This window comes from Labrus bergylta, chromosome 7 (assembly GCF_963930695.1).
Source record: "Labrus bergylta chromosome 7, fLabBer1.1, whole genome shotgun sequence".
Classification (NCBI taxonomy): Eukaryota; Metazoa; Chordata; class Actinopteri; order Labriformes; family Labridae; genus Labrus; species Labrus bergylta.
Window position 1 is genome coordinate 8,735,476 of NC_089201.1, and position 25,150 is coordinate 8,760,625.

General features: G+C 40.0%; 1 protein-coding gene across 4 annotated transcripts in view; it reads right to left on the reverse strand.

The window, feature by feature from the left end:
- Window positions 1-20,080: 20,080 nt before the first annotated feature.
- osbpl5 (oxysterol binding protein-like 5) overlaps window positions 20,081-25,150 on the reverse strand; it is a 45,594-nt gene continuing 40,524 nt past the window's right edge. For all 4 annotated transcript variants that reach the window (XM_020641580.3, XM_065956678.1, XM_065956677.1 and 1 more), the window contains 6 exons: window positions 24,385-24,521; window positions 24,045-24,224; window positions 23,728-23,857; window positions 22,301-22,415; window positions 22,106-22,208; window positions 20,081-21,764 (listed from right to left, as the gene is read on the reverse strand). In XM_020641580.3, coding sequence (XP_020497236.2) covers window positions 21,629-21,764; window positions 22,106-22,208; window positions 22,301-22,415; window positions 23,728-23,857; window positions 24,045-24,224; window positions 24,385-24,521 — 801 coding nt within the window. In that variant the 3' untranslated portion in view covers window positions 20,081-21,628. The remainder of the gene's footprint in view (window positions 21,765-22,105; window positions 22,209-22,300; window positions 22,416-23,727; window positions 23,858-24,044; window positions 24,225-24,384; window positions 24,522-25,150) is intronic.

The following is a 25,150-nucleotide window of genomic DNA, read 5'->3' on the forward strand; positions in this document are numbered from 1 at the left end:
CTTTTTGCTCTCCACTACCTTTTTTTAATTTTATTTTCAAAGCGTTTCTACTTGGTGTTGAAGTCAGTCAGTGATTATTACATCATTATAGTCATTGCCGATATATTAAACACTATAGGGCACATTTTACTAGCAACATTTCTTAGTCAATTCCAGACACACAAGAATGAAAAGGGAGTGGAGGACAGGAAAGTCCCCTTCCTCTGCTGTCAGGTGGAATTTGAGTCTTTATTGTAACTGGGAGGGTTTCAGGCCTGAGTCACCACTGATAAGGAGGACAGATTTAGTCATCATCACGGGACACTTGAAAGACTCAGGATGCCTTTGAACACACCTAAACTTTGAACACACCTAAGCTGCTCCTGATGTGCCGGTCAGGGTAGTCTGTTGCTTTTTTGGCCTACATGCTTTTGTGACAGTTTAAAAGTGACATTTTCATTTGAAATATTTGAAGTGTTTCCAGCTGAGCGTCAGAAAAACTTGGTTATAGTTTGATTTTATAGATTTCTAAGAGGTGTTCGGATGACAAAGCCTCCTTATCAGGCGCCTCTGTTCTTTATGAGGCCGAGCCAACGCACAGGAAGTGCACTTTATAGCCCTGTTATCATTAAATAAAAGCTGTTTCACAGGGCGTAATGTGTCACTGGGTACACACCTATTTAATGACTCTCATAACCCAGTGAGCAAAGCCTTGATCATATTCAGAACACCTTGTAAAAAGAGATGAAATGATAAAGTATGTAAAGTTATTTTTAGTTAGCTGTGACATGAGACCGATGTTAATTAGACATTAAATAAGTCCTAAACGTATGAGATAGACTTCAATTGTTCAATGCTGTATTCTTTACTGTAGTAGATACAAAGAATGATCTCAAAATTGGTTATTTTTAAGGATACAAAACTTAATTATTCAAACAAAACCATAAGAGTTATAAAGAGCTCCACAGGTGCAAATTCATTACAATACCATAACATGTAAAAATGTATGGTATCGGTCAAACAAAGAGAAATAAATTATGATAAAACTGACATCATTAAACCTTTTAAGAATCCAAATAATGTTTTGAGAACTAAAACTGTCGAAATTAACCATCAAGGTGAAGAAAGAAAAACAGTCCTGACAAACTGTGTTGACATTTAATAAAACCTCCGAGCTCTCCTGCACATAAATACCTCCGGTTGTGGATCTTACAGAGTGGAAGTGTGTTATGAGCACAAATGCCCAGAGGTCAGAGGTCACAGAAAGCTGAATCTGGGGCCCTGCAGTAATGAAGTGTAGTGGACTCACACCCCTCCCCTCACCGTCCCGTGCCAGTGTGCAGCTTTGAAGTGGGATCACACTACAATGAACGCATCAAAGGATGATCCGAGGAGCATTACCACAGCCTCTGTACTAAAAATACTGCTTCACAAATTGGCACCACTATAATCTCACACACACATATCCACACACCTTCGGCCACACAGGTTTTTGTGATACCAGTGTGGGCTTTTTTTATTCTAAGCAGCTTGAAGCCTTGAAGTGCAAAATTAATTTTACAAGCAGTGTTTTCAGAGGCTGATTAAAGATGTCACAATGTGTACATCTGGCCTCAATAAGTGAGGTTGACTTCCTCACTCACCACCAATCGCACGCACACACACACACACTCACACACACACACACACTCACACACACACACACACACACACATGCACACATACACACAGTCTTATAAACATCCTGTGACGCAGCACACAATCAGGCCATACTTGAAGCGTTGGCATCATCACTCCATAGGCCTTCATTATGTGGACGGAGCCCGGCCTAGCAACACTGGACACATTGTTACATTCTGGAGGAGAAGATAAAAATGTACCAGCGAGGATAGCGAGGATGTGAGAAATGTGTGTACATGATAATGACCAGAACGCACAACTTAAACTAATCTTCAGTTTTTAAACATGGCAGGACAGGACGTCGGATTCAGAGGCGTTTTTATAGTAAATATGAGAGCTGAAGTACAACCAATGTGTGTGTGTGTGTGTGTGTGTGTGTGTGTGTGTGTGTGTGTGTGTGTGTGTGTGTGTGTGTGTGTGTGTGTGCAGTAACAGCTGAGCAGGGTGCTGTGAGGTGAAGGCCAAAGGAAACATGTCTGCCTCTGTTTCATCATCATCTGGAGGTAACACGCAGCACAAACCCACATCACATCCTTAACAGCCATAACTCTAACATATGTCAACACATCTGTCTGGGTTGGTTTAGGTCAATTCATCTTTTTACCGTCATCTTCATAAAGACGTTTGAGAAAAGATCATTGCTGAGAAGGAAACAACAGAACAACAGAGTGAACATTTGTAGATGTGTCAGAAAATGTGAATGATAGTTGATGCTATTTGTGAAGAAAATAACATGCTTGTAAATGTCAGGGATAAAATAAGAAGTTGACATGATTTTCATTCAGATTTGAATCATTCATGTTGTTCACCTTCAGGCCTATTGCTACATTTAAAGGTGCACTATGTAGATTAGGGAGTGAAATTTGAAAGTTGGAGAAGTGAAACAATTCTATGCTATATTTTCTGAACTAATTACACAAAGGGAAAAAGGGGTCTCTGAACATTGTTTGGAGCTAAAAAGCTACCTGGAGAGTTACGGTTTCACTGTTGCGAGCCCACCACCACAACTTCTCGCGTATTATTTTATCTTCAAACAATGTTCCAGGGACCAAATGTTCCTCTGAGGACAGTTTGAGTAAATTTCTCAAACTTTCACATTTCTCTACTAAACCTCCATAGTGCACCTTTAAGGACACTGGGGTCATGTCTTCAGTAAGATGGGTTATGATGTTGGGCTATTTGGGTGTACTTTATATAAACAGTCTCACCATCTTTAATTATTGACACAACATGACAAAGCAGTGACATTAAGACAAACAGTAATGAAAGACAAAATTCTGAAAACATAACAGTGAAGCAGTTAACAGAATACATAGAGTGGAAAGTTTAAGGTAATGAGTGGTGTCATAAGATACGTTCGGAAGTAGAGATACATAAGAAAGAAAAAAAAGAATAAAGTCAAAGAAGGGTGAGAGAATGGGGAGAACCTGAGTTATTGTAAACAAAAATAAATATATTGTTGATGATGTTTCTAATAGTTTGGAAGCTTGTGTTGTGGGCACTTGGGTCATGTCTTCAGTATGGTCCATGAAAATAGAAGCATTATGGGCAAGTTTACATGAACATTCAGAACTGAATTATACATATTTGGTTCTCAAGGTTAACATTTTTAAGACATTGGAATACATTTGATTGTTTGTTGGCATAAAATTCAAATATAATAAAATGAATGGATTGTTTTTTTTCTGCTAGATTTATATTCTGGTAATGTGGAAAAAGTGTACAAACTTTCCTTTAAATGATCAGATTATAAGAATTGAATCAGCGAGTTAATCAAACGAGTTCAATGAGTTACATTGTAAATATTTGATGTTATCATTTTTGAAAAACCCTAGCAACAGCAGCATATCTTCATATTTTTTTACTTGCTGAGTCCTCAAGTGGTTCTGTCAAGGACAAAAGTTCATCCCAGATCTTTGGAAATAACATGTCCAAATATTCTAAACTTAAGTTCAATATCTTACTTTTCAAAGCTTTCAAAGGCATTTCAACAACCTTCTGTCTTTTTATCATTAGATCACGTTGACACAATGACATAATGGAATCATCTTTTTCTACATTTAAAAATTATCTTTATCTTGTAGACTCAATCAAGTCTTACAAGGCTTGTCTTGGCATTTCAGAGAAAGAGCACTCAAAGGTTTCAAGAACAGCTTGATGACATGTTCAAGTCTCTTCACTTAACATCACCGTCCTAAATGAGGGAATCACTGCTTCCAGTAAACTGCTGTAATCACGGACCCCTTTGTTTCTTTTTAACCTGCTGTGTTATTTCCTCACGCCTTCTTCCCGTCAGAGTCCAATCTGACGACAGCAGGACACAACACGAGTGCTTCGTGTAAATAAAAGCCTCATACAGTCCAAACAGGCAGAGGATATTAGGCAAGGCCTTGGGGGAATTGTGTGATTACGAAAAACCTCAATCATCTGTGTCACAGGTCCCTCTGAGGAGCTTCAAACGCTGCAGCCGTCACCGGCGTACCTGCTCTTTGTTTCTGATGCCTTATGCATGGGATTATCTCAGAGGAGAGCTATTTTCACGGTCTTGTTTTACTGGTCACCTCTCCAGGTATTTCACCTGGTGACGTATTGTTCAGGTGAGTGCATACCTGAGCTCATGCCTAAGCAGATATGAACACAGACACACACCCTCACGCCGGGCTGAGGCGATATTAAGACATTTTATAGAGTTTAAATGTGGCTGCAAAAGACAAGATAATAATCTGAGCTCTCATGGTTCCCTTGTGTTTGCCACTTATCATTCCCCCATCCAAATAGAAGGTCATCTGATTCCCAGGATCCAGATCTGTTCTTGCGGATAAATTGGTGAAATACCCCCCCCCCGCTTCCTCATGGTATCCACAAAGGGCGTCATTCTCCTGATCGTCTGTAGCCATAACAACAGTGTTTGTGTTTTATTGAACATCCATTTCTGCCTGCTGAGTCATAAGGAAAGAACTCCCCAGATCCACACTTTCAGCTCTTTCTGCCCAGACTGCGATAGTCTCAAACCTGTTCCTCAGATAATGCCCAAGGACAGGGGACGACACCGAAGGAAAGTAACAACAAGTGGATTTATATGGGATAACACTTAGACTTTATAACACTTTTCATCAGGAATGATTTCATTTACTGACATTTATTTTTCAGAGATTTTGGCACAGAGAGATCAGAATGTTTCCTTGTTGTTCTGTGTTTCAGCTTTCCATGTCATACGCGCTTCCGCCTTTACTCAAATGCAACAACAAAGCTAACATATGTCTCTGTAAGGTGATATTTCCACAAATATATTTGTGCTCCTGTTTTTTTTGTTCAATGAGAATCCCATGAATGTGTCACCTCTCATATCTAAGACATGCGTGTGTATTGGATATACAAAACCCCACACATACACGGTGTATATATACGCACAAAGCGTCGGCAGGGCCTGAGCTGCTGAGCTGCTGAGCAGGGATCATGTTGCTTGAGACCCAGCTGTCCGGAGAGAAGCCTCAGACGGAGAGAGGAGACGCTGTCAGGAATGTCTGCAGGGCAGTAAGGGGGCGGACGGACCAGGACCACAGAGCCCCGTGTGCACTCTGTGGCCTGAGGAAGGAAGGAAACAATAACCAAATATCAGACAGAGTAGATTAGAAGTCCATCAACTCAAACAGATAAAATATATTTTTTAATCCTATTGGGTTTTTATTTTAAGGTAAATATTTTAATGATGTATCATTTTATTAACACCTTTAGCTTAAAGTGCTTGTTTTCTGCTTGTGACTTGGACATTTCCAAAAGACATGAGTAGTTTTGTTTGACATTTTCTTGTATTTCTATTAAGCTTATAGCCAATCAATTTTGTGTTCACTGCCTCCTAGGCCTTGAGATATTCTTCAATAAAAACATTTCAGGTGACGTGAGCTCGATGAAATTCAGATGAAGGAAGGCGCCCACTTGATCATCCTGTTGATGTGTTGTCTCATGTGCTGCCCATGTAGTTCACAGTTGGGTTGTCTGGTGACTCTAGTCCATTAGGGAACATGTGGTAGGAAAGGTATTAACAGCATAGTCACTACCTGGAGCTCACATCAACAGAGCCTCAGTCTGTTGAAAGTGGCATGCTGTTTGGTTTGGATCATGTACTGATGGTTCCTCACTGAGTACGTGTTCTTTTCATGAGGTTACATGTGTCTCATATTTGTTTCTAATTCAACTCTTCCTGTGACCCTCATTTTCCAGATGTAGAGAAGGTAATGTTGGTAGCCCATGGCAACCACAACATTTCTTTAAAATAAAATGATATTACATTCGCTGTAATAAGTTACTACCATTTCTATCAATTAGGGCTTTTGTGACTCAAGATGACACTTCAATTATTATAAAAAATATATTTAGATCAGTGAAAATTGAAGCTCTGACAGTGAGCTATGGTTGACATGTTGATTATTATTCCCATGGGCCATGTGGTGTCCACTGCTTGCGTATTGAAATATGTCCCCAGAAAAAGTAGAAACTTAAGATACGGTTGGTTTCCTTGTATGTTTTTGGACATGCAATATAAACTCACATAATGTTGTAATATACCGTGCTGCGTTCAAGTATGAAACTTCAAACACTGCACCTGATTCACAGCCATGCTTGTAGCTCTGTGAAGTGGCCCTGAAGACCAGCTTGGATTTGAATGCTGAACATTGCTTACAATGACAATGCTCAAGTTAAGAAATGTTAAAGAGGTTCACCTCCTTATGGAAGTATAACGTGTAACATTTGCTAATAGAAAAATGAAGTAGTTATATGCACATCACGTAGGTGCAGGGTATTGCAAAAACAGCAGAAAAGAGGAAGCAGATAAGCCCACACACTTTGCTCAAATGCAACAAAAAAAGTTTTAATGATTACAACGTTTCTTCAGGTGATAAATAAAAAAAAATATATAATAATCACCTGAAGAAGACCTCTGGTCGAAACGTTGTGATCATTAAAAGCTTCTTTTGTGGCATTTGAACAAGTGTACGGGCCTATCTTCTTCCTCAACATTTTCTAACAGCACAACACTGAGGCTGAAGTAAAAGTTTTTACTTGTAAACTTTTTCAGGTTTTTGAGGGTCTGAAGGAATGCTCATTTATTAATCAATAAATCAATCAAACTGTATTTGTATAGCACTTTGTAGCACTGTAGCACAAACAAGTCAAGCAGCAACAACATGACCCCACCCCCCACATTCCATAAACAAGGTAAGAAGGAAGAGAAACTAGATAAAACTGGTACTGACGGAAATGGGTAACGCTATCATGAATTCTTAATGAGGAAACACAGGAGGTTAAAATGTTCAAATTAAACATGGAAAATAACACAATAATAACATGGAGGAAATGAAACACTGAAGGGTAATCCATAAAAATATGATAAAATAAATGAGATACTAAAACACTAAAAGCTAATCCAGAAAATAAAATAGAATAAGATTATATGAAAATCAATAAAAATACTAAGATACAAAATGTGACAATAAATAAATATGTAAGCAAATATGAGATAAAATGAAGTTCAGTTCATCTATGTCCAAATCATCCATGGATTCCCCTTAAGGTTATTCGATCTAGGTCGACCCATCCTTTAGGTTGTCAATAACATGTGGGTGGATCATAGTGGACGATGAAGCAGCTGGGCTTCAGGAGTCTGATCACAGTCTGCTGTTCGTGGGCTCCTGAGGGGGAGTTCAGTTTCCAGCACCTGCCTGAGTGGGTGTGTGAAGAGATGAACACGAACAGACTACAATAACATCAGTACATTTCCCAGCCTACAAGTGAAATCGAAGACATTTTCGAGAGCCTAACTCCTCATTTTTCGCATCATGTCTGTTTTATGTCTGTTTGAATAAACCCTGCAGAGGGAGTGTGACGGAAGCTTCATCTCAGTTGTACTGGCCCTTTTCTACAGATTACAGCTGTCGTGCGATCAGTAGTGCCTCGGTCATTGTAAATGTAATAACTTTACACAAGTTTTTCTCTACATTTTGGCAGCACAAAAAGCTGTTTGTTTAGAATAGAAACAAGAAAAAATTACGAAGCACAAGCAGGGAAAGTTACATAAACATGGATAAATGATAGAAGAAGTGAAACTCTGCAGGGAATCTGAGGGCAAAGTGCTCGTTACGCTGTGTGAAAGCCACGGGATGTCTTCAAGGTGCCACGTAGCTCCACAGTGGCTGACTGCACTGCCATGAGTTGCATTAAGTTACATCAGATTGTTGATGCAGCAAATAACGAAGCAACATGATCAACTCTGCCCAGCATGAAACTGAAGGTGGGATGAATGGCTGTAATATCCTGTAATGATGACCCGGGGTCCTGAGCTGTAATCAGGGCTAAGGGGAATGAGTTCACGGTAAATATTACACAAGAGGAAAGCGAGTGAAAAAGAAAGAAAGATAAATGAGAACATTAAAGGAGGAAGGAGACATTCCAGCACAGAGATTATTACAATTAACAGAAGATGATTTGATGAGAGTAAAGGAATGAATGCAGGAGTTCCTCGGGTGCCACACCAAAGCAAACAACATGCCAGGTACAATCTAATCAACTATTAATAAAACAGGGATACAGCACCCTGCGCAAACAGTTTGCTGAATCACATTCAATCCATCTTTCACCCTTTCTTGAGGAAACGGTTTGACATGAGCACACATTATGAAGGCGATTAATCTTTCTGAGAGCCCCTTTACAGTTAGTTTGGTACCAAACACTTCAGACTTTTCCATATGAATCATCTTTGTATGTGCAATAATCGTCTTGAAAATTAAAAAAAATAGTAGTTTTAAAAATGTAAGAGTTAGGTCAAATATCTTACATGTAAGAAATGGCAGTTTTGGCATTCTGTGTCCACAACATTTAAAGTGTTGTCAGTCTGTTTTCATTCCTCTCTAGCAAGAATATTTTGTGAATAAAACATCATTTTTTAAGAGGTTCCCACATCCAACTATCTTGTGAAGTAGGTGCGTAGAGCATCAAATTATCACACTGAGAAGAAAAAATCTCAAAAACTACTCTTGCTCAGCATCACCAATTTATTAGAAATAATCTTAGTGTGTTCTCAAACAATTTCCCCAGCATTAAGGAGACAATGCCATGCCTACTGTGTGTGCTCAGGTGTGGGCAAAGGTTCAGAGGGAACGAAAAGTTGTGATTTTTTTCTAATAAATTGGTGATGTCGAGCAAGAGCAGTGAACCGGATGTTTTTCCCAATGAGAATATAACGTATTTTAATAATGATAAAATTGTATTTTAAGTTGTAAAAGGTTTTTTTTCTTTCTCTCTATGTGTAGAGCAGTGTTTCTTAAAGTGGGGTGCTTGCACTACAAATGTTGTACATGTTGGTAAATTGACTATTTATGTGCACTGCAATACTTTTCATATCCTACCATTTTTTATTATTATTATTATTTCAAGAAGTAAAATAAAATCTGTAAGTAATGGAATTAAGTGCTTTTGAAACGAAGGTCTGGGCTTGTCCTGGATTATTTCAAGACTTCAGATTCTCAAGTTTGGGAAAGACTGGTTTGGAGAGTTTTATGTGAAATAATAAATGAATAATGTATTTGACCTGTTTTTTACGATGGGGACATTATTAGTGCGGTTTATCTGGAAATGGCTTTCCCTGTGTGATAGAACCTCACAGCCCAGGCCAGGGGAACTGGAAAGTCCCTTTATAAGAGGACAGATTCTCCCACAATGCATTCCTGCAGGCCCACATCCTATGTGTTGTTTGGCAGCTTGGCTCCGGCTACCCGATCACCTCAGCAGTGAGGTACTGACCCGACGACAAATGACTCCATCAGTCATAGCAGGACACAACAGCGATGTATTGTTCAAAGACATAGCAGCGGGTGTTTAAACTCTACTGATCAGGGTGTGGGCGCGTGTTTCCGAGTATGCATACCTTTTGCTGAGGTGATGTGATATACCAGCCACAGGAGCAGGACGCCTGTGTGGGTGGATCTGTGAATGAGCGGCTGTTCAAAGGGCGGAAACAAAGAAAACGGAAAAATACACAGCTACGCAAAGTTTCAGTTGTGCTTCTTTCTTTTCCTATTATCCAGGGAAAACTTGACTCTGGACATTAATGTATTTGTTATAATAATGCTGCTCTCACCCAAATAATGTGAGTGGTTGCTGTTGTAGCTTTAGCTGTAATATGTTAATACCAGTTCTATCAATTTGGGCCTTTATGACTCGAGATGTTGTATAATCCCTCACTAATCTAAAGATTGGTGTTTTAATCCTCCCTCTAGTTCCTTTGTTGAAGTGTCCTTCGGTAAAATAGAACTAGCAAAGGTCATTAAGTCTTTTGTAACAGAGGGTTGAACCACAAATTAATAATATTGATGACTTGGGGATTTCATGACCAGCTGAAAATACATGGTTGACATAACATCATAAGGTTGAACATGTTAGCAAACAAATTCAGCAGATAGTGAGCAATGTCAGCACTTGTTTGGAGTCGTGTTTGTGACCAGCTTACAACTGTGATTCAATATTAACTCCTCTTTTAGCTTTGTTTTGGTCCCCACCAATTCATAGGAGAACTATCTGGCTTTTTGTATTTGAAGGTTTCAGTATGTTCAGCATGCAGGTACTTTGTTAACTTTGTGTGTCTGCTTTAGTTTCTGGGCAGGATGTGGAAGTTGAAGTAGATATCTTGAGCCAATTTTAAAAAAAAATCACAGCAGCATTCTCAACCTGTTGCGTGTTCTTGCACTCTAAATGAGCAATTTCAGACACGTCTTTAAGTATCTACCCTTGAAAGAAAAAACACACACTCATCTCTATGGCTGCTGGATCCAAAACGAACATGCATAAGGAAGCAAGACAATCCACACACCAGGGAGCTTCTGATAATGGATTTATTTAACAAAAAGTGATGTTTCAAGCCAACTCGCGCTTCCTCAGACTTCAGTGTCTTTCTCAGATGAAATTAGTCCTTTGGATTCATTCAAAGGGCCGGTGCACTCTCTCATATTTGCCTCGATAGCTGTTAGCTAGCTGTTAGCTGTTAGTACAGTCAATGTCTGTGTTGCTTCCAAACAAGGTGCCACTGCCGTCACTGAGAAATTGTAACATGTCAAATTCCACCGTTTTAGCTCTGTCCATTCTTCTAGCTTTCAGCATATGTTTTCTCAGTAAACCTGCAGTAGTTAAGTGTACAATTCAAGGATATAACAGAGTGGTTAAATGTTCAATATTTGACAATTGGCATCAGAGCAGGAGAGTACATCTGTTAAACTATCCCGCCATCCAGAAGTCAGTCCTTACATTTGTTCAGTCCATTTTGAACAAGAGCCTGCTGCAGTTAAGACAGACTGTTGTTGATGGAGCATGGGGGCTGAATAGGAACGGTAAAGTAAAAAGAACACTTAAGTGCTTTGTTTAAAGAAATTAAATTGGGAGACAGAAAAGTATTTGACATCAATGGCTGATAAACAGCTTCTGACAAAATACTGCTACACAGCTTTGACAGACAAAAGGGAGAACTGCCGTATGGTGCTCAAGATTGTCCCCCTGATAATCCCAGTTACCCCAACATTTTAATAATGGAGGGGACGTGTGAGCTTTTTTTCAAAGGCAGCATTGCTACATAGGAAAGGCACAGGTGGAAGTGATTATCTTAACAATGTCTCAGTTGAGTCATACAAATCTGCTTCCACACTCTGCTTGAGTCAAGAATCATTCACCTACACACTACATCCTATTACAATGTTTCAGTGACGGCACACTAGACTCAGTTTAGTGACCATTAGTTGTACACTACTTTAAATGATAAATTTGAGATTTGGGACTCAGCCTATACAAGTTCAACAGCTCAAACTGTATCACAAGACTCAGTAAAACTCTGGCCTCATTCAACTGAATGGAGATGAATTAATGAGGCTTACCGAGCAGTAAGTGCTTTATAACCCTCCTATAGATGGACATGGGGAGACTCAAGCCTGAAATAAGAGGAAATCCTGTTTGTCATGGCTCAAGGGTCTTTCCCAAAGAGCACAATGGTCCACTTTGTCCCCATGCTGCCCTGAGACTGAGCACAGTGGCAACCTTTAGCCAAAAAGACTACGAGGTCAGCATTAATCAAATCAGACAGCACGCTTAAAATGCAACACAAGCACACTTCAGCTATGTAAACACAGGGCTTTTAAAATGACTACATCTGCATGGGACTGATATATCTATTGAACTTAGCAACTTCATTCTAATAAATGCTTCCTGATCTTGGCATAATTACTTACTTGCATCATATTTGTTTTGTTTGTATGGACAGGAAATCCAATGATGTCATCTCCTCTGTCATATTTAATGAACACACAGTATACCGACAGTCAGACACCCAGCTGCATGTTAAATCAAGCACATGCCCTGGACCGATTGCTAAAACATGGCTGCGGATGTCTGGATTTGTCTCCATGAGGTATACAGATGTGTGTTCACAATGATATACAGTAAGGCGTTTTGAGCCCTGTGTGAGCTGTGGGAACAGGAGTTTGTGGTAAAGGTTTAGCCACTCCAACCCCCCAAGGAGACACAAAGAAATGAGTCCAGCAGGAGAGACGGAGACAGAGATTAAGATGTCAGATTTTCTTGAGGAAAGATTGGAACATTAAATATGAAAACTGAGATCTTTTTGGATTAAACTGGTTCCACATGGAAGTAAGAAATATCAGGTTAAATAGTTTAGTGTGCAAGTATGAATGTCAATATGCGCTCTGATTTACAGTACAACATCATCACACACAGAGGAGTCTTTCACAGCGGTTCGGTCCACATTCTCCTCATCCCACTGTAACAGAATCCCTTTTCTTCAGACAACGATCCACAAGTGTTTGTGTCTCGGCTTTCTGAGCTAGAGGACAAGGGGCAGGGTCCGGGTTGGGGCAAGGACGGAGATTTATTTTGGAGCGGGGGGGGGGGGATCGTTGGGTAATGAGTCACTGGAGCCTCCTTCAAAGCCTGCTCTCCAACCTCAACACCGCCTCCAACACTTCAGCAGGGAGGTCTGAGGAATCTGGGCTTTTGGATGGAAGAGCTGAGTGGGCAGGACACATACAGTGTAAAAACACATGGATTATAACACACGCGCACACACACACACACACACACACACACACACACACACACACACACACACACACACACACACACACACACACACACACACATGCAATTCTCTCTAGAACTAGGGTCAGGATCTCCCAACAGAGGATGTGCCCCCTTCAACAAAGACTTCTTCTGTAGAATATCTGAAGGGTGTATGTACAGTATGCGCTTGTCTGTACTTTGTGTAAGAATGTTTGTAATTTATTATCTTTCCAAAGAGAGCTATTAGTCACACTGCAAAACTGCCGTATTAGTGTAATAAATGGAATTATGTACAGTGGGCCAGATGTTACAACAGGAACCCAATCAGGTTGAGACGAGACCGGTTTAAGTTATCTGTCTCACAAAAAGTATTAATTTGAAAACAGGTGCTCTTTTTAAGGGGACTACTTGGTTATGGTATTGAATCGGTGCACTGAATGGCATACTCACAAATACTCAATAACACGTTTCCGGCTGTATCGTGGGCTGATTACAGTTTCAGTATCAAAAACCTGCCTTATATTAATGTCTTCTTCTCTGGCCTTCTTGTTGTCAGCTGTGGTGGTAATTGCGAAAATACAACACAGTATCACAACAGACTTGTTTTAGAGATCATTTGTGTGTATCTTTATTAACAACTCAGAAGAACTCCTTATGCTGGCGTAAAATGTGAAGCAAGCACGATATTTAGGTTTTTTTTCTTAGCGAAAGATGGAAAAAATTGAGTACAGTAGATAAGTTCTACGTATTATATGATGTGAAGATATGTTGGGTGGAAAATTTCCGTTACACTGTTAACAATCTGTAATGTGAAAACAGACCCAGATACTGGAGTGTGTTATTAAGAATAATCAACCTGCTGGCTACAACCACCTTTGTGTCACATCTCTGTGTTAACACCCATGTTGATCCTGGTAGCAGGTATGTTTATAGGATTTCAAACACACACGCACACACACACACACGCGCACACACACACCAGCTGTGATCTCGTGCCCCAGCTTTCACTCTCCTGTTTATAAGATCATGAGCAATGGACTGACTCACTGCTGGAAATGAGAGGAGAAGAAGAAGAGGGCAGTCAGCACCTTATTAATGTAAGACACAACAAAGAGACACAGACAGGAAGCAGTAGGCAGAAATCAGTCAACAGTAGATTTTGAGAAGCTGTGTGTAAACAAGAGTTAAAGGAACAGGGTCAAACACAAACAGGATCCTGGCACTGCACTCCATATGAACAGTAAATGCTGTGAATATTAGACACAAACATCAACATGGAGCGGCATACAAATGTGCTTAATACTGTCTTATGAAGTGTAGTTATAAATATCCTTGTGGAATTGTACACATAAGTCAATATAAATATGTTTGATCATATTTAAGTTTAAAGATGATATAGAGGCCATAGACTACAGTCTATGGTATAGACATATACCTGCCAGAACAAAAATATGTGAATTAATCTAATGTAGAAATGTCGAAACCTTCATTTTGCATTGAACTTTGTGGTTGTATCTCTGACCACCATTTTTTAATTTTCAATTAGATTTTTTTTGTTTGCTTGTTTTTTTTTTTCTAAAGATTTTGCTGCTTTTTGGTAATTTTCTTACTCTATTCATTCAAAAATATTATGTTGAAAATATTTTTGTTGAAATTAAAAAAAAAAACAAGGAGCAAATGTAGGTCAAAAGGTCACAGTCCATAATTGATAAAGAAATGCTAAAAATGATCTGCAACTCTCCCTTTAGAAAAAAAGAATATATATATATATATATATATATATATATATATATATATATATATATATATGTATATATGTACACTCCCGTTTTGTGGTTTGAAGCTAAATTAAGCTGACGTGTGTTTAGAGAGAAATCCCCTGTGGGTGTGTGGTTGTGTTTGTGTAGTGAAACTGTGGGTCGGGCTGGGTGCTCCGAGACAAGAATCGACTTGAGTGGGAGCTAAACTTGGATGCCCCACAGGTGAGCAGCGCTGTCACCATGACAACAAATTAGTGTCACAACATACCATTTGTAATGTATTTGAAGGTTATATAACTGTTGGTTAGTGGTTTTCCTCATATTGACATTTAGAGACTTTTTAGTATCAGCAAACTTGTGGTTGAAGTGTTGCATTTTGGGAGGTAAAATGGAGTTAATTTCTCCTCCCTCTCATTTGACAGGTTATGTCTACCTGTTCGTACAAGAAGACCACACTGCTTCCTCTTCTCATTATGACATCACACTGCAGTGGGTGGTTAGAAAGACAACAGGCTCTTCTGAAGCTGCAGCAGACATGTCTGTACTCAGCTTTTCCTTTTATAGCATAATTATATGATTCATCCTCTGAATCATAAAGGCCAAGTTTAATGAGACCATTTCAATGGAAAATCAAAGTTGGGACTTTGGTTTCACTCTCTCATTATAGAAAGGTGGTCCTACTCAGAAAATAGGCTATTAATAAAGTTAAGCAGGTTATCACATAATGACTCATTGTCTGACAGCACATCAAAGATTTGAAGTAGAAAGTTTCAGCAGCCATAGCAGCAGGCCGTCCCCACCAACAATCCAGAGGAACCTCTATAAGACATGAGAGCTCAGGAGCTCCCAGGAAAATATGTGATTTGAAGAATTAATTCACAGATTATACGTTGCAGCCAACAATGCCTTGACTCATTTGCTAATGGTTTCAGAAAGAAGATTTCTCCCCACTGAAATGGTAAATGGAGCTTGTATTGTGCTTTTCTAGTCTTCTGACTGCTCAAAGTGCTTTTACACCGCAGATCACACATTCACAGGAATGGAGGATGGCAGAGGTTGCTATGGAAAGTGTCCATCAGTTTTTAACTAATCTCACTCAGACACATTCACACGCTGATGAAGCAGCGGGAGCAACTTGTGGTCCGGTATCTTGCCAGGCAAGAGACGGCCGACTCTTCACCTCTGAAATTGTGTTGTTAGATGTTCTTTTAATAATGGCAACTTGTAAAAGACCAATGACATCTGAGTACTTTTGAATAGTCATACTGATGAAAATGTCAATTTGAATTAAAACAATAATCAACTTCATTAGATGCCATGTTGATAATCTGTAATTTTTTCTTGTCAGATTTCTACCGGAATTGCTTAGAGAAAATTCACAAAAATACATTGAAGGCAACTGATAAAGAAAAATGGCCTACAATACTTTCCCCAGATATTTAGAGGAGTACGTGGAGTATATAAATTAGACAGACATTTATAACAGCAGTATCACATAGTCTTCCTTCCTATCATTTGGTTACTTAATGCTCCTAGACAAGATAGTAAGTGTTTTGACAACTCCGATTTGTTTGGAAAGATGAGGAGTTGGAGCATCTGATGTCTTGTGGCATAGGGCAAAGTTTTTCTTAAGAACGACTGTCAGGCTCCAAGGTTCTACGAAAATGTAAGTGTCCTTAACAAAAAACATCTATTAAGTATAAAGTAAGAAATACTCAATTTACGTATTGGTGTGTGGACTACTTTGATTTAGTGCTTAAGTCACTTCTTGTTAATGTTAAAAGCAGACAGAGTTGCTAGGAGCAACGAGGACTTTAGCTCAAATCACCCTCTCAGTCAGCAATGATTTAATGGTTTTACTGAGCAGAGTTAACCTGACAGCCTCTGATCTCCCGCAGCACAGATATAGAAACAGACACATGACACACACTTCCTCAGGCTGCAGCAGACTGACAGGCTCCCTCCCTCCCTGCTCCATCCTCTGCTCCGCCCTTTGTAAGGCAAGTCCAGACACGTCCTCTGTCACCGTCTCTGTTCAGGACGGGCCTGATCTGCAGCCCACACAGAGCACACATCTGACATGACTGCCTCTGCCCTTCAGCCAAAACAAGCACAACACACCTTGCTGCAGCTGGCCTTTACTAACCTGGGGACAAACACAGAGGAGGAGAGGTGTGGGAGGCCATGGATCATAGGGAGAGAATAAAAGGATTATTTTTAAGCATGGCTCACTCATGTTGAAAGGTGGGGAAATAAAAAGTAATAAAAAAAGAAAAGCATGACAGCTCATAATGATTTATCTGAAGAGAAACTGATGTTCATATCAGGAATAATGTGATAACAGTTTAATATCAAACATTTGAACTGATTTTATGACGTAAAATAACTTTTCATGTTCAATATAACAGATTGATTTTCTTGAGAATTATGTTAACTCTTTTTTTTACCAGATGAAAATATTGTTTCCACTCTCTGTCTACATTTACACGCTACATCTAGTGTCTGTTTAGTGTAACCTAGTGTCAGAATTGCATAAAACTTAAACAGCTCGCATGGCTCCGTCTAAAGACAAAATATTACCTCCCTCATGTCTGCACCTTAAATTTAAAGCAACAGCTAAACTGATGTACAGTAAATAAAAGCATGGACAATTAACTGAAGTTTTACCTAAATAAGTCCATCATAAGGATTGACATTTGCTCAAAGCTAGCCAATGTGTTGTCCAAAGTTAATCGCTCTTTCATCAGTTTTAAAGTTCACTTGTTCATTTGTTTCATCTTTACAATAACTAAGCCAAAGAATTATAGTTTCAAGGATTCAGCAGCGGTCCAGACTATTTCATTCAACTCTTTCTGACAGAGGAACCCATAACCCCAACAGCTAATCCTGTGTCAATCAAGATTAATTGTTACACTTTGGTTATTTGAACGGATTAGAAAAGTTATCTTTTAGACACAAAATGAAAAATATCAAACTATCTCTTCAATGATTAACACAGGAAATGGGAAACAAACTAAAAAAAAGTAGTCCTCTTGATGTCATACTCCTTCACTACTATCTGACTCAGAGTGGTTCTAGTGATGTGTTGGTTGAAGTTGACAGTGTGTGGTGGGACACTGTGTTTAACCAGGAACAAGTTTACACCCCCTGCTCTCTTTAGTGCCAGGAGAAATAAACACACAAGGACATGGAGAGACAAAGAGGGATCCCGAGCAGGGAAAAATCTTCAGATGGAGTGCTTACTCCCTGGAAAATAAACACACACTCTGCTGTGGCCTAATTTGGGCTGTGGCTCCTTCCGTCAGGCCCACACATACAGCCAGACAACACAATGGTCCAGTGTGTACCCACTCACACATCCAGCTAACTGGAGAGAAACGAGTCATGAGGGAGGAGGAGGCTACTCCGTGATCTTTGCCCTGCTACTGATCGGCCCACTCTGCTGCTTCAATAGAAACCTCGTTTTGATAGAAAACAAACCACACGACTGAACATCAAGTAACTTGAAAAGGAAAACAATCCCTACAACCTTTCTGATACAAACTCAAAGAAAAACATGACATTAGTGGTCGAATATGGCAGTTGAAGTCGTTAAGTAATATGTTGTTTGTATAATTGCTCATTGTTTGTAACCTGGGCACAAAAAGAAAGTGCATATCTTATCCCGTTAGCCATTTGCGCATGTTTAAGCACATGTATGATAGGAGTAATTCAAATTATTAAAGATTTAAAGAATTGTTATTGGTTGTATACGTCCTTGTGTCCTAAACAGATTTGTTTTACTCTGCAGAATGTGTTTTCATCATCAGTCATCAATTACAGGAAAGTCCACCTCTGTGTCAAAATGATAAAGAATGACGTTTTAGTCTTCCAGGAAAATCAATACGTTCATTGTCAGGTGTGGCCAAACAGACATGTGTTATCATTTGTTTGTAACTGATAACATGAAGGACAAAACTGTGAAATCCAGTCTTAACGATCACTTTCATTCTGATCAATATGTAAACTTTTTGACTAACCCACTTTTACACAACATAATGTGTCTTTTAGTGGCAATGACTTTTACACACAAACTCCAATTTGAAACATGAATGAAAAAGGTTTGGGTGAGTTACAGCTTTGAGTGTTGGCTGCAGGTATCAGCAGTTTGAGAAATGCATCTCAGTTCAGGGAGCATTCAGAGAAATGTTTCAAAAAGTTTAACAAAGCATATGAGGAACTTAAATGCCCAGAGTTGGACTACAGGCATGGCAGTTTGTAACAACAGAAAGTTTAAGTTACAGAGGGGGAGTTCATTTTAGTCGGAGCCACACAAACTCTACAGGCACCAAACCACAAACACGTTCCACTTGTGCAGATTGATCTCTTGTTTGGATAAACTCAACGCTGTGATATGTCAGGTATTCACCTCATCACACATCAAAGGCTTTCTCTGTAAAGCTTTTAGGAATGAGACGGTGGTTCCAACATTCACATGGTCTCATGTAGAGGCAGGTGACGCCAGACACTCAGTATGTGATTCAATTTAACACATATTTAGAACACACAATTTGTCCTGAGATTGAAATTTAACTCACAAGATGTACAAGAAACGTTATGGTCTGCAGACAAAGATGTCTTTGTTGGCTTCTTCCGTATGACCTGCTTCAATCAATTTTTGATGCTTAACAAACTATTATTGAGAGACTAGTTCAATCTTGTCACTTTTAAGTATCATTAACTTTACTGACAGTCATCTGCAGATAACCAGAGATCACAAAAAGGCAAGTCAATTGACTTTCGTCCCTGCCAAAAGGATTTTTTTTGTGATGTCTTCCAATATGTGAATCAAGGTTGAGGAAATCATAAAGAGAATTGTTAAGATGCCTTATTTGTTAATTCTAACTTTGAATCGAGAAGTATTCTGCTCTTGTCAAAAACATACTTTATAACTGACTCATCTTTATGTTCACAAAAACAGGACACTGACCTCTTCTTGAAATATTAGTGCAGGTATCCATCATGTATAAACAGTAGTTGAATCCCAGTCACTTCATTGGCCTCATGACCTGGGAGAGGCTTCCTAAACTAAACTTGGGTGGTTGTTCTCATGTGGGCTTAACTGTGTGTGTGGCAGAGATGTTGATCCATGTGGCGTCTGCAGAGATTTTCACCTGCACAGGTTGTGTGAAGGCTCTGCAGCTTGATTCCCCCACAGTCTTTACAAAAATGTTGCCACCTATGTTGATAAGTCCATTGTGTGGGCTTCTGTTGGTGTTGTATTAAAGGAAGGATTGTCACCTTTAGTTTAGGCTAGTCTAACATTCTCTCATTTGTCCCCAGTGCTTCAAATATCTTTGAGCCTGTCTGGTCCAGCCCAGTTATGTAAAGGGGAATCCCAGTCCCAGTTTGGAGACAATGATTAACACGCATCAACATCACCCTCTAGTGGAGATTGTTAGACTGCAGAAGACTTTATTTCTACCACAAAGTTAGGTATTTATTGTTGTTTATTACTCAAGTAGACCATATTTCTATTATAAGACATCAATAAGAGTCAAAGGCAGCAGTAAGGGTTAAAATGTTTTACTGTAGTGTGACAGTACACAACAGGTATGAATGAAAACATCAGGCAACATCATGTTTTCTGTAGTATCATGACAAAATATCTGGCATGTAGAGTCCCTACAACATGGCAGTAGAGTAGAAAAACAGGAAAAGAATAAACAAATTAAGGTGTAAATAAAAGCATTCAAAGAGTCGACTTCCTTCTTGTGCTCGCCTCTTCACTCCCGTCAGTTAGATCAGTACTGGAGATGGAGATTGAATCTCTAGGACTAAAAACCAGTGAAGTCAAGATCACAGATCTGGCTTTTTTTATAGCACAACCATAATGGCTTACTCACACACACGTGCTCTCTCACACACACACACACACACACACACACACAGACACACAGACACATAGGACGAACACACTCAACCCTGGGAGAGCGATTGTCAGCCCTGGTCTCCATCCTCCAAGCTGAATTAGATTAGGAAAGTCAAGGTTAATCACCCAATAAATACATTCTGAAATCTCTTTTTCAAACACAGACCTCCAGACAAATATGTACAGTTTGATTAAAAGACAAAACAAACAACTCATTGCTAAGTGTTTACATCTTAAAACAGTCACTTGAACATGGTATGGACCAAGATACACACACAAGCCCCTTCTATCAGGCCAAATGACTAATTTTTGTTGTGTTTTTTCACGCTGCTTCCGTATGTAACTGATTGTACACACTGGTGTCATGGTCTACACCACAGCAGTGCTAAGCTATTATCCCTTCTGTTACAGCACTACAGGCACACAGATACAAAGACACACTGTTTGGCTCCCTGCCCTGCCTCCTTCCTTCCTATGTGTCAGTACAAACACAAACAGTGCTCCCCTGTAAACAAGTACTCTTTGTCCTCTCGGATTATAAATACTGTTTTGGTAAAATCATCATCATTAAAAGACGAGACAGAGTGTGATCGGGCGTAAATGAATACAAAACATACAGAATTGCACTGTTGGAAGATTTTCCTTCTGTTTGTTTATCTTCTTTTTGGCTTCAGCGTTAAGGCCCGAAAATCTGACCTGCCTGCACCCATAGGGCCTACTGTGCTGTACATACGAAGAGAACACATATACAGGCACACCAAGACAAACAGTATTGCAGGGCAATATAAAAAGACACTAAGGAATGGTGAACATCCTCTCTGTCATTTTTTTTTACAAAATCATTCTTCATCTCTGTCATACATTTCATCCTTTTTATTCCGAAACTTCCGAGCCATGCTCGGCTCTCATCCTTCCTCCCTCTGTCCAAAGTGCAAGTGTGCCGATGCTGTTTCAGTCTGGCTACACTAGGGGGTGCCGTTCCTCTTCGCAGATGACTGACAGGCGGTGGCTGTGGCTGTGTTTATTGCTATAAATGTCCATGCTACTCCCCTTTTAGAGGATAAAGTTGCCCTCCTAGCACTGATCTGAGGTCTCTGTCCTCTTCTGCTGATAAGAGTCTGTGCTTTTTGGGAGGGAGGTTATAACAGATCAGTGTCGGAGGGAAACTCCTCCCCGAGGAGCCAGCTCAGGTGAAGACGTAGTTGAGGAGGAGCTGTGAGAGGAGCACGACACAGAGGATGAGACAGTGACGGCCCGTCAATGACACCCCGTCCTCTGACGCTCTCTGACGAGTCAGCTGATGACTCAGAGCCACCAGGTTCCTTTGAGGAGAGAGAAGGGTTAACACGTGTTTAACAATGATACAATTAAAAAAAATACAACACATCAAAAAACCCTCAGAACACGTACAATAGACATTTTTGTTCAGGATAAACTGACCACAGTTTGTTTTAATCAAATAATTCTGCTTCTTAAGAAAATGGTAAATCTTGCACCGTCCTTATCCTGGTTATGAACGGTCTTTACAAATGTTTCAGCTTTTATGTTTTCATCCAAGTGAAGGATTTTTCCAACCAGGTTAAATCATGTTTGTACTTTTGACCTCTAAAGACATCTGTCCATCACTCATAAAAATGTGTTCATGTGTGTGTAAACTTGTTACCTCTGGATGTCCTGCTGTGTCTTCTGTATGGATGTGATGGAGGCTTCGATCAGGGCGATGTCTTTCACCTCTTTACTGCAACGTGCACACTGATTAGAGAACCCTGGGCACACAAAAGAAGAGATCATTACGCTTTATGTTCCACAGTTTTGAACTTTGTTTACTTTTGAGTGTGTCTGTGAGTGTGTGCCGCACCTTCATTGTCCGAGGACTCGTGTGTGGGTTCTGGCGTGGTGCTGCTGCTCTCTGTGTTTTGACTGCAGCTGGACGGCTGGCTGCTTGCCTTCCTGTGTTTCCCGTTCACCTTAGCCTGGGAGGACGCAGAGGAGATGTGCCCAAAGTTAGTCAAGCCTTATTCCAGATTAATTGAACCCATGACTGATGCAACATGCTGACAGTTGAACAGAGATAGGGTATATGTTATAAATTGTTCGTGTGGTGAATGAACATATAACATCCATTCTTAATTGAAAGCTGTGTTCTCTGTCTGTTTCTGTTTTAGAGAACAACATGAATTTTCTCACTACTATTTCCCCCTCCGGTGTCTAAATCACTCTCCTCTGATATTCTTTGTGTGTATCTGTTTCTTCTACACACCCGACTCACTCCACTTTCAATGATAAACCGAGTAGAGGATCTGATTGGATGATAAGCATCACATGGGCTGATTTACAATGAATTAATTGGTTTGTGACTTTCTGAGCAAATAAACTCACTGCTGGAAATCCAGTAAAAGCTGTGCCGTTTAAAATAGATTACCATAAATAAATAAAAAGCTGCACAAGTCAAAATAGAATCACGCATCAGAATTAAATAAAAGATGTGTGGGTCAAGATTCGGATCGCAGTCCGCCAATCAGTGACCTCTGCTGTTGGGCATCACTGCAGCGAATATCGACAGCAAAAATGAAATCCCGGAAACCATCTGCTATCTTCTCAGGGAGATATAGGCCACTAGGAAAAATGTCCAACTTTTCAGTAAATACCGTGGAGTCAGCAGTTAGAGGAAAAAGACTTCTGGCAAAGATTTATTTTTCAGCGCGTCGAATGTATTACAGAGAAATTGGCTATTTGAGAAGGTCTATCTTGTTTCATTACATCCCCCAGAGGGCTCATCTGTTTCTGGGAAGTCTTAGTTTAATTACAAACAGCAAGTAACACAGAAGCACTGCCCTGGCTTACTTCAGCAGAATGATCCTGAAAAACAAACAACAGCATCAGGATCAAGTAAAATGTGGAATATTTTTGGAAGGAGTTTTGCTAGGTGCACTTGCATGCAGCTATCTGTTTAGAGAGATAAATTGCCCACAGATTACTCCAGATGGAAGCCAGGATGTCATTACTGTGTCCGCCTGCTTTTGCTCTCCATATGGACTGTTATTCCTGCATACAATAGAGCCTGCAAATCTGTGATTTGTCAATAAGACTCAAACTACAAACAGAAACCAGAACACATGTTGAACCTGTAAATAGAGACACGTTATTTTGGAGCACCACAGTGTTGGGAGTATTCTGATTAGACAGAAAATAAAGTAGCTTTTAAATGTTATTAAACGTTATTAACACACACACATCAATAATACATGTATGTGACTTTGGAGTCTTGTGATTGGTCTGGCTCACCTTCTGTTGGCTGGCCCAGCTGTGGCTGTAGGAGAGTCCATTGTGTTGCCTCTGGCTCTTCTCATGTGTCTGAATCACTCCGTCCTTCTCAAACTGAACCAGACAGCGCTCAGGGTCCCACGGCTGCAAGCTGACAAACCCAAACAGACATGAAGTTCAGGATGTGGGCAATTGTATCCTCACTATGCCATTGATTCTATGTCTTTCTTGTCCTAACTTTGTAGTTCAATCCTTGGTATACTGACCTAAAAATCTAAAAAGCTGACAGTGTGTGCTTTGTCCTTTGTTTTGTCTCCTGTGTGTGAGTGTGTTCTTACTCAATGTGTCTGTAGGTCCACTCAGAGGTGACGGGGTCCTGTTGGAAAAGTTTTGGGTTCCAGGCTTTGTCTCCTCTCTCCCTGGCCTCTTTCCGCTGAGCTTCCTCCAGGACAAACTTCTCCTGGGTAGCCCTAAGCTGGTCCCGATCCATGATGGCACTGGTCACATGCTGCCACAGTCTATCAAGAGAAAATAAATATTTACTTTCAGTGCGTCACTGACATTAAAGTAAGCAGGGTTGGAGTGATTGACCTTTGTGTTCTTCCGGTAAATGTTGGATAAGAACATCTTTAACCTGAATTTACACATTACATATACTATAAATGACAAATGAATCACCTCTCGGACTCAAACTCTCCCTGCTGTTCCAGGTGCACGACTTGTCTCTTGAGGCGGCTGCTGCGGATGTCAGGGCTCGGGTTCCACAGCGTCTCCTGCTGGCCCGAGCGTTTCTCACTGATGAACACCTCACCGTCCTGAATACAAGAAGGCAACAAAACATTCAGTCACATCACTCAAAGCAATTCCCAATACATACCTCTCATTAAGTGTCAGGATTAAGGCTGCCGCGATAACCGCTGAGATTAATTAACGCAGTGTAAACAAGCCAACTGCAGAGAACAGAGACACAACCGCATGTGAAGTCACATCACCCCACATGATCAGACGGAAACAATAGAAATTTAGCAAATAGCCCCATTTCAGCTTTCAGCTTGAAAGATTCCCGTGAAACGAGGAAACACATTAAATTTGAGCTCTCACTTCACAAATAGTATCTGGCCCGCAAGATTATTTTGATTGTGACTTTCGATTATCATGGTGTTGCAGCAGAGCGCAGCAAACACTACACAGCACATGGTGCTGAACTATAGCACCGTCATGGCAGCAACAGGTATAACCACGACAGTTAATTTTTTAAAACTGGTACAGAACAATTTGACTACAGAATACATAACGACAGGCTCAGTATTTTATGTGAAAACAGGCTCAACTGGCCCAAAACTCAGTGAGGTCCATGTGGCGTATCAGCGTCTTCTCTCTCTCTCTGGGATTATGTCTCTCTCTCAGGTTATGTATTCTTTAGCCAAATCGTACTGAACCCGTT